The sequence below is a fragment of the Pollicipes pollicipes genome, unplaced genomic scaffold (assembly GCF_011947565.3).
Source record: "Pollicipes pollicipes isolate AB1234 unplaced genomic scaffold, Ppol_2.1 Scaffold_4295;HRSCAF=5057_pilon_pilon_pilon, whole genome shotgun sequence".
NCBI classification, from domain to species: Eukaryota; Metazoa; Arthropoda; class Thecostraca; order Pollicipedomorpha; family Pollicipedidae; genus Pollicipes; species Pollicipes pollicipes.
Window position 1 is genome coordinate 31,723,388 of NW_023596461.1, and position 15,605 is coordinate 31,738,992.

General features: G+C 62.8%; 1 protein-coding gene across 1 annotated transcript in view; it reads left to right on the plus strand.

Moving 5' to 3' along the window:
- The first annotated feature begins 4,909 nt into the window (after positions 1 to 4,909).
- Positions 4,910 to 15,605, plus strand: part of LOC119097445 (mannose-P-dolichol utilization defect 1 protein) — a 37,883-nt gene continuing 27,187 nt past the window's right edge. Inside the window, exon 1 of the mRNA XM_037220477.1 lies at positions 4,910 to 5,176. Coding sequence (XP_037076372.1) covers positions 4,910 to 5,176 — 267 coding nt within the window. The remainder of the gene's footprint in view (positions 5,177 to 15,605) is intronic.

Below are 15,605 nucleotides of genomic sequence, written 5' to 3' on the forward strand. Positions count from 1 at the left end.
TACAGACGTGCGGGGCGGCAAACATTGCCGACGGTATGCCACTCATCTCACATACCGGCATAATTGCACCCCGTGATAAGGCCGAGAGCCCGGCGTTCGCCAAGATCCTACCGTTAACGGCTTAGTCAAATACGTGGCCAGACCTCGCCTGTTCAAACAAAGAGGCCGAAGTCGAGTGAGAGTGGAGGTGCGGGGGAACAGGAAGTGCTTCGGGTTGGAGGGCTGGACCTCATTCTGCCGACCCATGATTTCCTCCCTCGTATCTGATCACGCAGTCATCAACTCAACACTTCGGCCGCGGCGCCGCCGCGCATCAAACAAATCGCCTCGGCTTGACGCCCGGATAAGGATAATGTAGAATTACCTTAATTTTACGTTGGCTAATCCGCCACTAGTTTATGAGAATTGCGTTTGGTTAAGCCGTTACGGCGTTATATGCAATCAATAACTGCACAACAGGGTTTTATGAATTTAAATAACGGCTCATGCATAGTTATTTATCGCCCCCGCGGCTAACCACAAAGCTTACGCCTGTACTTAGGTGTGGTGCACAGCAATTATGCTCTGCATAATCCGACAACGGGCACTGATCAATAGCTAGATCGTTAATGGCAACAAATTTGTGGCGAGTGCTATTCTGACAGGCTGTAGGCTCGGCTGTTGGCTCGGTCTGGCCGGGCCGCGTCGGTTGCCAGTTTTAATTACGACGGCGTCTGGCAGCACAGCGGGGACTGCGTCCTCCAGTGCTACCATATTACGGCGATTGTCCGAGATTGGATTTCCGCCCCGCGGCGCTCATTTCTATCGGCCTCCTCCGGAGATTTTTCATAATTGATGAGAATATTTTGATTGAGGTGACGAGCCGTAATTTTTCACTTTCCAACACCTGCTCGTTTTGGTAATGGAGGGCCACCGCCCCGCGCCGGCCAGCCGGGCGTAAAAACGGAGACCGCAACACTTGTGCCGGCGCCGCGCGGCCGCGCTTTTTCCACCGCCGAAAGCGGCGTTGCGTGTGTGTGGCAAAGCGCAAATAAAGCACGAGATGGCCGGTACGGCCCGCGCTACCAGGCGCCGGCTGGCGGGTCAGCGATACGCCGCCAGGCCTGTCCCGTCCCGTTGCCGCGGCCGAGGCCTCGCTCGCTGCTGTCTGGCGCGGTTTGTCCCGGGGGCATTAGTCGTAATCCCCTCCACGGTGGCTGATCGCCGGTAATATGTTTGGCCAAAGCATCTGTTGAATTGATCGTTGTCCACTGCACCGTGACTGCCTCCGTGATTTCGGGCTCTTCCGGCTTCGCGAAAGGACCAAGATGTTGCCTGCTACAGGCCTGAAGAACTTCACCATTCTGTGTTTAGTTAAGGGCAGCCACGACCACCGCAGGCAGCGAGGACCCGCAGGCAGCGAGGACGTTAATGAATGCTCGTTATGTTGAATGACAGCGATATGGTTACCACCTTGACATCATGGCATAATCCGTTGAACACGTGGGGCTGTTCTTTATGGACGGTTGGAAGTCTATTCACTACTTCGGGAAAGCCGGTCCGATTATTGACGTAGCTACCTGACTTACTAGTTACGTTACTGCCGAAACGCATTCCTCACTTGGCCGAGAGGCGAAAAGTGCGGTGAGTTGCAGTTGTTTACATGGCCGGGCCCAGCGGCGGCCAACGCGTGCTGACGGTCGTGGATGTCGGACAAATGGGCAACGCTCGGCCGGATGGGGATGGCGTGATAGACGACCATGTTGTGGCCGCATAACATGTCAATAAATGTCCAGTGGAACGGGTATGACCATGGCCAAATGCGTCATTCCTATGCTGTACGTGCCACCCAGAGCTAAATCGCCCCGTTCCCCCTTTTGTTCGTCAGGGCTTACCGGCGCGCTTCACAGTGCGTCTGACGCACTGTCCGTGACGTCTCATGCTGTTACTCATGACGTCACATGTGACGTCACTTATCCGCGGCGCCAATGTTGCTACTCATGTTGCGAGTGACGAATAGATCCGTGTTGACATGTTGGCGGTGGTACTCGTAAAGGCCCCCAAAAAGGCCCCCTTCGCTCCCCCTCCACACACACACTTTCGTTTGTTTCAGCGGTGTCAGAATGATTTGAGGGTACCCCGGCGTTGGGGAGGGTCTTTAAGAAGAGGGTCTTAACGCGCATGCACGCATTGACCGCGAACCCCAAACGTCGTCTTTTGCGTCGGCGCGCCCCAAGCCACAGCCGCCGCCACCCATTATGGCCCCGCGCTGTCACACCGCCAGCGGCCGTCACGAGACGCGCGTGCTGTGTCGGCACCGCGCGAGATCTGCGCAGGGCACCTCGGCTCAGGAGACGCGGCCCGTGACGGCCGGGGGCGCCTCGGGCCCGCGGGGTTGGAGGGTCGGCGGAGCGCGGCCGCGGCGGGGCGGGTCGCCGCCGGGACCGCCCCGCCGCTACCCACCTGTGAAGACGGCCGGGCCGCCATTCAGCGGCCGCTTTGGGGCGCCGTCGACCGGAAAACGGCGACCTCGCCCCCGCCCCGTTCTTCATTATCCCGCCCCGAGATTCTCTAATTGCCGGACACGGTCCGTTTCGAAAAGGTGTGCAGTCGGTGGAAAATTGGGGCCCCCGGCGGTGCGCGCCGCGGCCGGCGGACATGAGGCGGCGGGTTTTAGCGCCACTCCCGGCGTCGGCGGCATTAGCGAGCTGCCGTGTCGACGGCCGGTGCGGCGCTCCGGCGCGCGGCTCATCCCATATTGATCCTCCCCTGGTGCGGGTCTGATCCGCGCTGTGGCGATGTCTCATCCGCTGCAGTCCGAGCCGGCGGAGCCCCCATCCCCCCGGCCTCCTGCCCGCCGGCCCTCCACGTGAGTTTGGCCCGGCCGGCGTGGCACCGCCCCGTCTGCCGTAGCCAATTCGCCCCCTGCCGGGCGCGCCCCATACCTGGGCCGGGTCTGCTCAGCGGGTAATTCGTCATCCGACTCCCAGGTGGCGGGCCGCGCCTTCTCCGCCGCCCGCTTTTGTTTCACGCATAATCGCGGCCATCTCCGACCGCGATTGGTCGTGATTGCAGGCGGTCGCAGCTGATTGGCCGGCGCGGCGGCGGCCGCCGCGCGCGCCCAGATGTCACCGGGGTCGCGCGGTCGGCGCGGCGCTGGCCTCAGCTGACCCGTGGGTCGCGCGCCCGCCGCCACGGCAGGCGCCGGTCGTAATGGCGCGCCGAATTCTCAGCCGTACGGTCCCAGTCAATAAACCGAAATTAGACGGAAAGTTATGGTCGGCTTTTGTCCGCTCAAAATCGCTGCCCCAGTAATGACGGCGACTCTTCCGGAGATGGCCCCGGAGCGGGCGCATCGGCCGGCGGGCGGCGGCGGCGGCGGCGGCGGCGGCGGCGGCGGCGGCTCTGCAAGGAAGAGTGGCGCCGTTTTTGCTCGCCGCGCGCCGCCGACAGTTGCCGGCCCTTCAGCGCGGTCCGGCCGCCGAGTCATCGCAGATAATTTCCCCTCGGAGCTGTCAACAATGCGCGCGGCCAGTTCCTCATGACATTTGCATGTTCGCCTAATTGCCGGCACCCTTTAACGAGATTACAATTTCAACGCCCCGCATTGAAGCCTTGCCGTATTGGTTAATGATTTTCCGTCGGGATTTTATGCGCGAAAGTGTCTGTCATCGCGGTTCGATGCGACGCGGCCGGCCGCTAGCCCGCCCGCCTGCCGCCTGCCGCCTGCCGCGCGCCTGCCGCCGGCTCGGCCCCGCCCGTCCGTCTGTGCGCCGTGCGACCAAGGTGGGCCGCCACGTGTCAAGATATGGATTATTCGCGGCGCGCTGAATGCTGCCGGCGGCTGACTCGAATCCTGCGGTAATTAATGTCCGACGGCAGCTGCGCGGCGCCCGCGGCTGCCGGCGGCCGTCCAAAGGCCGCACAAAAGACGCCGCCGGCGGCGAGCGGCGACGCCGCGCCGGCCTTCGTCGCGCGCCCGTTGCCATTGGCCGCCGGCGGCCGCCGACATGGCGTCGCCGTAAAGTTTTATGGGGTCGGCGGCGCTGCCTCCTCCCATAGGCAGCAGCCGGTTTTATGCGGCGGGTTCTAACCGGGCGGGCAAAACAGACGGCCGGGCGCCGGTGCCGCCGCGCTCCCGGCCGGGGAGGACGGCGCGCCGGCGTCGGCCGGCCGGCCGGCGCGCCGCGGCCAGCTGCACCCTGAGGTCGCAGCGGCGCGGCGGGGCAGGTGTCCGCTGCGGGCACGGCGGCAGGGCAGCTGACGCGAGGGGCCTGCTACGGCCGGACAGCGGTCCTAAACTGGGGTTTACGGGGGACAGTTTTACTGAGCCGGGGTGGTAAACAGGGGGCGTGTATGTGCAGACAGGGGTAGATCGTGCGAGATGTGAAGAAGCTTGTCTAGTAGTTATTCGCCACAGTGAATTTGGTTTAGGCTGCACATGGATCAGGCCTTCGCCTGTTCTTAGTTGTGCTTTAATTAACTGCACCGCAGTGGAATAGAACACAATATTTGACCTTTCACTCTTACTACCACTCTCATGCCTAGTGCTAACAGTGTCTGTTTTGTTTGACTCGAACACGTCTGCGTTTCTACCAGTGAGATTTGTATGGTTTCCATATTACTCGTTTTACGATATATTTAAAAGGCGAACTGCAGCAGCAAAGTTCCCTCTGTTGAAAAGAGTTTCACGCCTTGCGTGCTTGTTCCCTAAGTTACATTATCATGCGGAGCTTCTTGTATGTGTCAGACTTGCATTTATCGCATTATCGGCCACTAGATGCATGCGTTAAATTGTGCAGTGTTATGTTAAGCTAAGTTAAAACGCCAAGTACATAGCCTTCAACATTGTTTGTACCCTTTAAGTCGTGGCACCGCCTTTTCTTACACGTTTTGCTGCCACTCCGTAGAGGCTGGAGCTCAGAGCCCAATGACGTCACAGTACCACCCTCTCCCTGGCCTGACCGCGACCGCCGCCCGCTTCTCCGGCAGCACGTACGGCGAGGGCGTGTTCCTGATCCTGCAGACGGCGCTGATCGCCGCCATGGTGCTGCACTTCAGCGGCCAGCGCCTGCTGACGCTGCTGTTCACGCTGCTGTACCCGGCCGCGCTGTACGTGCTGCTGGCCGGCTTGACGCCGCTGCACGTGCTCTGGACGCTGCAGTCAGCCAACGTGCCCATCATCGTGGCGGCGAAGGTGAGCCGCCGCTGTGCCGCGCTCGGCCGTGTATGGGGGTCCGGACGGGAGAGGGAGGGGGGGGGGGGGGGCGACCGGTTCGGCCGAGTGAGGCGAGCTGATCTTCCAGAGCTTGAGACGTCTCTGCCAAAACGTGATGTTTTGGTTATTTTGTGTGAGCTTTTTAGGACGTTCGCTTAAGGCATTCTGAAAGGGAATATTCTTCGCCTTGATGTCCTCTGTCACGAACGTGGCAAGTGATCAGCTGAGCCGGCCTTTCACGTCCTGTTAACATGCTCAACAACATGCCATGCCAAACAGGCTCATGTCCACGCGTCTTCCACGTGCAGGTCTTCTCAAAGGTCATCACCCTCGTCCCAAGCGATGATTTCACCAAGCTTGTACTTGTTTTCAAGACGATTGCCCTACGCTCGTGGCGCCCATAACACGATTCATTTCCGGCCGTGAGACTGCCGCTACTAAAACCACGCGCACTGTGCCGATGGCTTTGCGACTGCGAAGCCCCGTGCTCCGCGCCGCCAGCAGTGGCCGGCCGGCGGTGGCCACAGTCACGCTCTGTCAGCGGCCCTCCCCGCGCCCTCAGTGCCCCTAGTCTGGTCAGAGCATGGTGTTGACACGGCTCACTGCGCTGCTGCCCGGCGCCCTCGACGCAGCGCCGTCGTCCCGGCGACCGCACGCCGCCGCCAAGGGCCCAATTAGCCGCGTCTGCACGCGCCGCGGCGTGTCACGAAGGGGTCTCCCTCGCTGTTGTCGCTGCTGCAGGCGCGCCTCTGGCGGCGCCGTCGGTGGCCGCCTTGTTACGGCGCGCGGCGCGGCCGGCGGCGGTGCCCCGTGGGGCGTGCTTTATAGCGGCCGAACACCTCTGTGTTGGAGACTCGTGGCGGCTCGACATCAATTGGGCGATAAAACCGCGGCGTTGTTGTCATGACAACCGGAGATGTTACGGCCGCCGGTGTCGGCCGTGAGCAATTTGTTCCATCGGTCATGCCTGGCGGAGTGGGGGAATCCGACGTCATCAAAGACGTCCGGTTTTTCTAATGAGCCCGTGATTCGGTTGCATGCATTCGAACCGAGTGGTGCTCATGAGCACCGGTTAGCAGGAGATGAAGGCCGGTAAATTGCTGGGCTTCACCGCCCGGTCCTCAGCGACGAGCTGCAGCATCCCGATGCCAAATCAGCATTACTTGCACGAACAGCGGCGCGGGTCTGATCAATCTGGCAAGGTCAGGCTGCAGCGCTGCATGTGCCGCATGGAATGTTGCAAAGCTTCCGCAAGTGACAGTGGCTGCCCACTGCCGCTGATGTGACTGAGGCGATAAGATCATAGTGGTGGGGGCACACATCGACACTGAGCACGAGTGAGAGAACAAACTGTTGGACCCGACCTCGATACAGGGCAGCTAAGCGTCATTGCATTAGGTGTAATGATACATCTGACGCCCTGAATATTACAGCCCATCTTCAAAAATCAGCAGCCGGCTGAACGAATTACACGAAAATGCCGGCTCAGTAGGGAAAATACGAGCTCAATCCAGTTACGCTAAGCACAGTCCTGGCTGGGAGGCCATACCAACGTGAGCTGCTCCGTCAGCTACCAAACTACCACATGGACACGTTTTAAATCAAAACCCGTCCGAATGCCGCGGCGCGCTGCCCCGGCCGCCGCCGCCGCTACGCCGTATCCTGCCCTGCCCTGCCGAGCATCCGCGACCGGTGCCCCCGTGAGCCGGCGGCGCCCCCGCGCGGCACGCGCCGGTCAGCCCGGCAAACAAACCGCCGGACCGAGCGCGGCACGCCGCCAGAACGGGCCGACATGATTGGCCGCTTTCAATGGGCCACGCTCCATATTTCACCGCTTCCGTCAATGACAAAACATTTCACTCTCGAATTCAAAGGCTTGTTACACATCGCGTGTCGCCGCTACAATTACGGTTCCGAAGTATCCGACATAAATTACAGGCCGGCGATGGCGCGTATTTAGAGCGCGTTTCAGACCGGAACCGGGTCCGGATTTCGGCCCGGAACCGGGTCCGGATTTCGGCCTGGCACCGGAGCGTCGCCGCCCCCGTCCCCTCTCCCCGCGGGGGAGAGATGGACCGCCACGGGTCACCGTGGGAGCCACTCATCTGGGCTTCCCCGCGCGCGGCCGGGCGGCGGGGGCGGCGGCGACCGGCGCACCGCCGGCGCGGGCTGGTCAGCAGGCACATGAGGGCTGCCGTGTGGAGTCGCCACCCGTGGGGAGGGCTGCCGCCGGCGTCGGTCCTCGGCCCGTGTGAGGCTACCGGCGGTCCTGTCCGCTGCAGCTGATGCTGTACGAAGGGGTCGGTCCGGCCGCGTGCTGCCGGCAGACGGCCGGTCGCTGCCGGAACGACCTTTGTCTATCAGCTGTTCAGTACGTCAAGCCCCGACACCGTGGCCCCACATCGTCGCCCACGAGTGCGCCCAACGTGCCTGTTCTTCGGCTTCGTCCGAGATGCGACGGTGAACTGGCTCAGCGGCGGCTGACTGTGCCAACGTCAGTCGTGTGGCCCGTCCCCGTCCGCGTCCACTCGACACAAACAGCCGTTTTGTGGCATTTGCCGACGCTGAGTGTGACCGTTTGGTCGTTTTCCCTGCGGCGCTGTCGTTTGCTCCACTTAATAGAGCGTGGCATGCCACTGCGCCAAATGGTGATGATAATGTATATTTGATAAGGTGTTGCGGTTTGCGGCATGATGCGCGCTTTTCGCGGCCTGCTGGCTCGATAAACAGTCGATGCCGACCATTAGCGCACCCCTCCGTGCTCTCGCATATTCAGGGGGAGGGCGGCGCCGAGCGGCGGCGCGCTGTCCCGCTGTGTCGCCCTGCCCGGCGCTGGGCGGCGCCACTCCGACAAATGACCCCCGGGCAACCCCGCGCATGGCGACGCCGCGGTTGACGGCCCGGCGCCGTGGTCGCCCATTCAACAGGCGCTGCGACGTCGGCGATTACTTGCTGGGAACTGGGACGGCACTTGTAGTTGGAGCTGCTTGTGTTTTCGTTTCCTGAGTAGCCTCGATAAGTGCAGACCGGTCAGTCCGGCTGCGGATCATGCCATAGACCGGAGGGCCAGCTTCACTCCTACCCAGAGTGGCGCGGCGCGTGGTGCATGCATGCAGTCTATCACGAATCTCTCCGTTCGATGGTTGAGTCCCTTTTCATCAGCTGCGCCCTGGTCGGCGGAGGAAAGTTTCTTGTGTGCCTTCTGGGCCACCGGTGTCGACCCATGCCCGCAGGTCTTCTCTCAGAATGTAGGACCCAAAGCTCCCGAGCCCCCGAGGCCAACTGCGCAGTTCCCAAGCTGTAATTCCGAAGCTCCTGGGGCGTTCATGCTTCATCTCTTGGGGCCGGCTGCCGATCTCCCGGGCCCACGTCCCCATGCTCCAAGCATCACCTCTACGGCTCCAGATTCTAGCGTCCCGCTGCTTAGCACCAACTCTCCAGCTCTCTAGCACCAGCTCCCCTGCTCTCTAGCACCAACTCCCCTGCTCTCTAGCACCAGCTCCCCAGCCGCCGAGCTCCGGGTCCCAGCCGCTGAGCCCCGCCCCAGAGCTGCGCCTCCGTGGCCCCCGCCGTCGTGCCCCCAGCCGCGCCCGTCCGTCGGCCGGCCGCCGCCCGGATGCCGGGCATGCCCTGCCGTCAGTGCGCCGTGAGGCGATGGCCGGCATTTAATTAAAGCCTCTCGGCCGCGCCGCTCGCCGACGGCTGGTCGGCCGTCCGTCTAATGTCTGTTTTTACCGGCGCCGACTGCTACCTGCGACGGCGCCGGGCACGCTTAATGATTTAATGCCGCGCACAATGGACGCCCGTCACCACCCATACGGCAATTTGTCAATCACCCGGCAGGGCTGTCACTCAGCGGCGGCGGCCGCCGGCGGAACTGGACCGCTTCCGGCCGGCCGCTCGGCCGCGCGCCGCCGTCGCCGCGCCGAGGCTGCGGCGAGCGCGGCGCAGATGGCGGCCCGCGCCGCGCGACCGTGGCGGATTGCAACGCCGCGACATGTGGAGACGGAAAAACGCTCGTCCGCGCGGCCGGCGGCGGCTGGCGCGGTTTGGCGGCCTGCGGAGCGCCGCTGAAAACGGCGGCACAGCTGCGCGTTGCACGGTTTTATGTGCTAAGTGGACTGCGCGGCCTGCTTTGTAGTGTTTGGCGGCGCCAGTTGTGTGCGGCGGCGCGGGGATGGGTCCGATTCTCGGCCACATGTGGACAGGTGACAGCTGGGTGGCAGCGGGACGTCAAGACGCCGTATTTCCCCCAGCGGCATCCGAGCTGTTTATCGGCCGCGGCCTCGTTCACGCAGTCGTGGCGAGATGCACGCAAGGACGGGCTGTATTTTTAGTGCGGTCCCGCGCGCTTGTGCAAGGACGAGAAGAACGCACTCATTTGTGCCAAATTAGGGTCGGAAATGAGACAAAATTTAGCCATGGAGTTTCATAGACAAGTTCCATGTGCAGACAACGCAGGCCGATAGCATATGTTTTGAGAGGAAAGCACGTATTCAGAGATGCCTACATGAGGCTGTTCTTCATTGCGTGTACGCCCAGGAGAGTTTTGATACCATTATGATCTTGCCTGCTAGCTCACACGAAACAAAAATTCACCGTTCGGAGTGTGTGGAACCGAGGAGCATTGCCCCTTGTGGGGGCCACACAGAGTTGGCTCAGTTTCGGGAACATTTCATGCGTGCCACTCGGTGGCGTGGCATAGAAACTGTAGATTCTTGCGCTCTGTCTGGTAAAGGATGGCCTCTCGGGCCGCATGGTAGAGGCGGCGCTGGTGACTCGCTGTACCTCCGTGGGGATGTAAGGTCGACCCCATACTTGTGCTGGACGCTGGACGGGGTCGGAGTGCGCTCCTGAGTCTACCAAGTGCTGTGGAGGCAAGGTGGATTCGATTCCTTCCCAAGTGTGTATGGGAGTCGGACGTCGGTCAATCGTTTCGGCATGGATCGGCGCTGCGTCTACGTAAGAGGAGATGCAAGTGACAGGAGATGTCGTCCTGGCAGCTTGTTCGTGCACGTACAAGAAGCGGAACGCTGGGTGTATTTCTGGCCTAATGGCAGCTATGTCTCCTATGCAGTACTTCGTATAGCTCATGTACGGTTTAGTTGCTAAACTGCTGTCACTAGAAACGACTGATCGGAATCGGGTCGTAGACGGGCTTTCAGACAAAAAAGGAGTGGATTCCGGTGATGTGGAATCGAGCGCAGTTCTGATCTACGCTGAGGCGAATAGATCACGCTACATCAAACTTTACTCGTCTGCCTCTTCCCTGCGGAGACTTCGGTAAAAGTCTGCGCAGCTCCGTGTCTGCTGATGAATGTCAGCTGAAGGACAGTGACGCGGTGCCCGCCGTGTCTGTCATAATGCAGCCTTCAGGCGAAGTTCGAGGCCTCGGCGCCGTGTTGACAGGGTCACTGACCGTGAAATATGAGCCTAGGTCGCAGACTCAGACTCCCTGGACTCAGATTACATGATGCGTGCATGGCATTACTTTTTTGCAGAAGATAAATGTTGTTACCCCTCTGTAGCAGCGTCTATTTTCTCTGTAACGGCGTTGGGCAGATGTTGTGACAAGTGGATTACCTTCGTAACCTAGGGTTCCCACGGTGGCTGTCAGCAAGGGGGTTGAATTTAACTGCCTCATCTCCCGTCATGTCCTACGGGCAGCGGCTATCGCTCGACTCGCGCTTCGCTTCGCTGAACTAGCGCTTTCTGTCTTGTCCGCTCGTGACCCATGCTGACCTTGACCGCCGTCGGTGTCGGGCAGTGACCGGCGGCCGGGAGCGCCGGCTCCGGCCGCGCCGCCGCCGCCGCCGCCACCACCACGGTAGCGTCTCGGCGCGGCGTTAATCACCGCCGGCCGCATTAATCTGAATGGGCCGGGCGGCACCGGCGCCGGACAGTTTATTAATTACCCGGCGCGCCGGTCAGAAGCGGCCGCCCCGATTACCGGCAGCTGCTGCGGGCGCGCCCCGTCTCGGCTCCGAATGAATCAATCGGCGCAGCGGTGAGGCGCTGCTGCGGAGCTCGCAGTGCCGAAGAGGTGCTGCGGAGCCCGCAGTGCCGGAGAGGTGCTGCAGACTCGCCGCCGGCGACGCTGGTGGCGGGGTCGGCGGGCTCGGCCGCGCCCTCGTCGCCCTCCGCGGCCGCGCATAACCCGGTAGCTCGGCGGGTTGAACCCCGTCGCCGGCGCGCTTTCTGATGGTAAACACCCCCTGCCGGCGCGTCAAATTTGTCTCGCTATCGCGGCCCATCGGGGCCAGCTAATATCGGAAGCCAAGGATTCTCAGCGGCCGGCTTTTACCGGCCGGCGCGTCAAAGCGCCGGCCGCCGCGGCGCCGCTCCCGAGCGCAGATTATGAGCCCGATTGGGATTTTATGTATTGCGGTCGAGATGAGCGCGGCCCATGGGAACGGCCGGCGCCGCGTCGGCATTCCGCCGACAGGTGTCGGTGGCGGCGGCGGACCGCGCGTCCGGTACCGGGCCTGGGACGCGCCGCGTCCCGAGAGGTCCCGGTCCCGGCGGGACGGGTCCTCCCGCGGTTTCCGCCAGCACCGGCAGCACCCACAGCGTCGCCGCTGCCGCCGCTCCTGCCGCGTGACGGGAGTCAGCTCTCCGCTGGCTCCATCCGCCCTGTCGCGACCGTGCCGACGCACCGCCCGCTGGGATCATCTCCGGCCACGCCGAGAGGCTCGACCGCGCCGTGTCGCGTCGCGTCGTGACCACCCCCGCCCGCGCGCGCGCCCGCCGCTCCGCGCCCGGTCGTGCGCCGCCATCAGAGCCAGCGGTTCCCGCTGCCAGCGCGGTCGCCTCTGCCCGGCCGTCGCCGCCGACGCGTCGGCCGAGTCGGGCTGGCCGGCGGTCAATTTGTCGCGTCGCGTCAGACGCGTCCGTGTCCGAGTCCGGCTCGGCCCTATTATAAATGACCACCGGCTGCCATTTATCTTGCTCCGAGTCAATTACGCCGGCTTTAATACGGCCGGCAGAAGTAATGGAGGGATCGGCGCCCGCTCGGCCCGGCCGGTCCGTCATTAGGCCGGACGCCGTCAGCCGGAGTCAGCCTCTGTCAGCTGACCGTGCCGGAGTCAGCCTCCGTCAGCTGACCGTGCCAGAGTCAGCCTCTGTCAGCTGACCGTGCCGGAATCAGCCTCCGTCAGCTGACCGTGCCTCTGTCACCGTGACTCTGACCGTGACCGTCAGCCTCTGTCAGCTGACCGTGCCGGAGTCAGCCTCCGTCAGCTGACGGCGCCGGAGCCAGTGGGAGTCAGCCTCCGTCAGCCTGACTGAGTCTCCCCCAGCCACGCTGGCTCGCTGTCAGCTTAACAGCGCCGGCGTTAGCTGGGATCAGCCTCGTTCAGCCTGATTGGGTGCGTCAGCCGGGCTCATGGTCTTCCGCCTTGCCTGCAGACCGGGCCTCTGTCAGTGAGGTTTGCCCGGCTGTCAGTCCCGGGCCCGACCTTCTGTCAGTCTGGTTTAGCCTCCGTCAGCCCGGCTCGTCCTCGGCGTCCGCTTCGCTCGGTCATCACCAGCCGGCGGCGTCACGTCGATGCGACCCATCCTCGTCCGTCCACCTCTGTCGCCGTCACTCCGCCTCAGCTTCCAAGGCCTGTCCTAGTCAGTCTGCGCCATAGAGCGGTGGCATCGGTGCTTTATCTTCGGCTGGTCTCTCCCGGCAGGCTTGGATCCGTTTCAGGCGCTGGCTTTGTGATGCTTTGCCTTCGCCATCTTCCTTTAAAGTCCGAATGTTTTACGAAAATATGGCACTTGGCAGCGAAATTGGACAGATTCAGATTGGAAACATGCGGGCTTCTCGACAAAAGACCGGATGTTGGATAGAATTTATGACCTTCATTGTACAAGATTGAAGCATTTAATCTTCGACCCACGGCGTGCCGTCGTAATGTCGCCGGTACAGACCGTCTACGGCCATGGCCCGCTCATTAAAGTGATGGAAGCTGTAGTAAATTCATCGCCGCCAAGCGTGGACACGCTAATTTGGCCTTCCGTCTTCTGATTGCCCGGCCACAGATGCGCGCATTTTCCAGTCCTCACCTACCTTTCGTGGTAGATGGAATCGGACTGTGGTTTCCTCCTCCCCTTCCTCCTCCCCCTTCGCCAACTCTTGGTATGTTCCCTTTCGCGGCGGGTGTGCCAATTGGTAGTGGTCCTGGCGCTCGGCAGAGCCTTCGAGGTGAAGGGAGATCATGGCTCACGACGTTGTTCGAATTCACTGACGAGCTCGTGGTCCGCTGGCCTCGTGACCACGCCGCCGCGCGGCGCTCGGCATCGGGTTGCGACCGACGGCGGGGCTGTCCCACGGCTCCCCTGGCGAGCGGTGCTGGGCGCGCCCCTGCAGCGGCGCCTGCACGCGTCCGCGCCGGAAGCGGCACGGGCCGGGAGCGGGCCGTCACGCGCCCGGCCGGCGCGATGGGGCCGATAGGCGACCGCGCCGCACTGGAGGGTGCTCTCGAGCGTCCGCCCGGCGCGGCTCGGTCAGCGGCGTCACCGGCAGCGGGGACAGGAACTGTAGGGGGATGATCACCGCCTCTGAAATTACGTCGGAAAGTGGAACAGAATGGCTCCAAGCCAGTTCCAATGGCAAAAAACGCGCTGACAACATGTGTAGATGAGATGCGGCGTTGAGATGTGTAAAAGAGATGCGGCGTGCCGCGCACGTAAAGCACGTTTTCGCTGAGCACGACGTGTCATTAAGGCACGACCGCCGGGCGGGCGAGCCGCTGCCGCGTGCACAGGATGATTAAACGTCGCCCCGCCCCTGCAAGACCGTCCCCTCCTCACCGGGCAGGGGGATCGTCGGGCGGCGTGGCGTTGCCCGGTGTCACAATCGATGCCGGTCGTGGCGGGCGGCAATGGCGCCGCTGACTGTGCAACAAGTCGGGCCGGCGGCGGCCGGCGGGATGGCGGCTCGACAGCAGCGGGCGCGCCGGGGAGAGCGGAGCCGGCGCCGTCGGCCGGCGGGGTCGGGGAGACGTGCTGGGCCCCCGTGCGGCGTGGGAGTGGCTCGTGGCAGGTACTCTGTGTGTGCAATATGACGGCCGTGACCCCGTGCGGTGTTCAGACTAGAGCGGCCCTCACAGGTTTCTTTCGCTGCCTTTCATCTGACACTATTTTCTCTCCTTTTGAGGACTCCGTGGTCACTGGTTTTGCGTTTTTCTCACGCAATGTCGATTTCAAACAAAGAAGCCGACGTTCAGAAAGGTGACCCCTACGGCGCGCCTGTGCCCTCTCCGCACCAGTGCCGAGCTGTCGCCACCACGTCCGCAAACGGGGGGGGGGGGAGGGGGGGGGGGGTCTCCGACCGGCGCCGCTCATCGCCGCAGCCCCGCCCGGCCACCGCCGGCGTCAGTTATGCGTGCTGCGCGCGAGAGAGGCGGCCGCTGCCGCGCGGCCCGGCGCGACACCGGTCGGGGGGCGGCGGCGCGGGCCGGCGTGACGGCGCTAAACGCCGGGTGGCGGCCGCCGCCGGCGCGTGAGGTCGCCGTGATTGCCGCCCGCCGCCGCTAACGGTTCCACGCCCGCCCGGACGCCGCTGATGATGTATGGCCGAGCGGGTGGGCCGCGCCCCGCCGGCCCCTCCGCTGGAGAGTCGGCGGACTGACTCGTCCGCGAGGGACAGAGCGACTCACTTGCGGGCGACTCGGACCTCTGCAGCCTCCCAACATGGCCCGCGTGTGCCTCTGATGACGGTGCCTGTAACCCTCCTGTATTTGTTGTGGGGTCTCTTTTCCTACGGTATGGGTAGTGAGCCACTTCGTCCCGCTGTTCGGCGGTCTAAGCCGGACTCTGTCCTGCCGCGTGGTGCCTGGCAGTATCGTGCGGCCCCCAGCACGCGTGTCACCCGCGGATGACCTGAGTCCACCGGTGGCGCGCCTTCCTCTTGTGAGTCACTGATCGGTCACGGCCGCTGAGCACACCCCCTCTTCCTTCCTGCTGCTCACCTGCTGTGAGTCCTCGCCAGTGAGTCCTCAAAGTCCTCGAGTGAGTCCTTGCCGAGCCGTGTGCCTCAGAAGCTGGACTTTTGGTGAGTGCGGACGCCCATTGATCCCCGCCCTCCAGAAGCCCCCGCTCCGAACCAGAGTTAACCGGGGTTAACAGAGTTGTAGCCCGCCTCCCCTCGTTGAGCCCGAGGGCCGATCCATTGGTGGCACGCTCTCCGCTGATTGAATCGGAATCAAATGCTCAATTTAACTCGCTGCAGTTTTTCGCGCACCAGTTTAAACGATAGATTAGGATTACGGCCGAATGATGGCGCCCCCCGCCGTTTGCCATGCAGATCGACGCCGGCATTGTAGCCGGGCGGCGATTCTGCGTCGTTGTCGCCTGTCGATGGCCTGATGGGCCGTATTTTACTCGACTCGATGGCGCTGATTGCGGATCGAACCGCCAT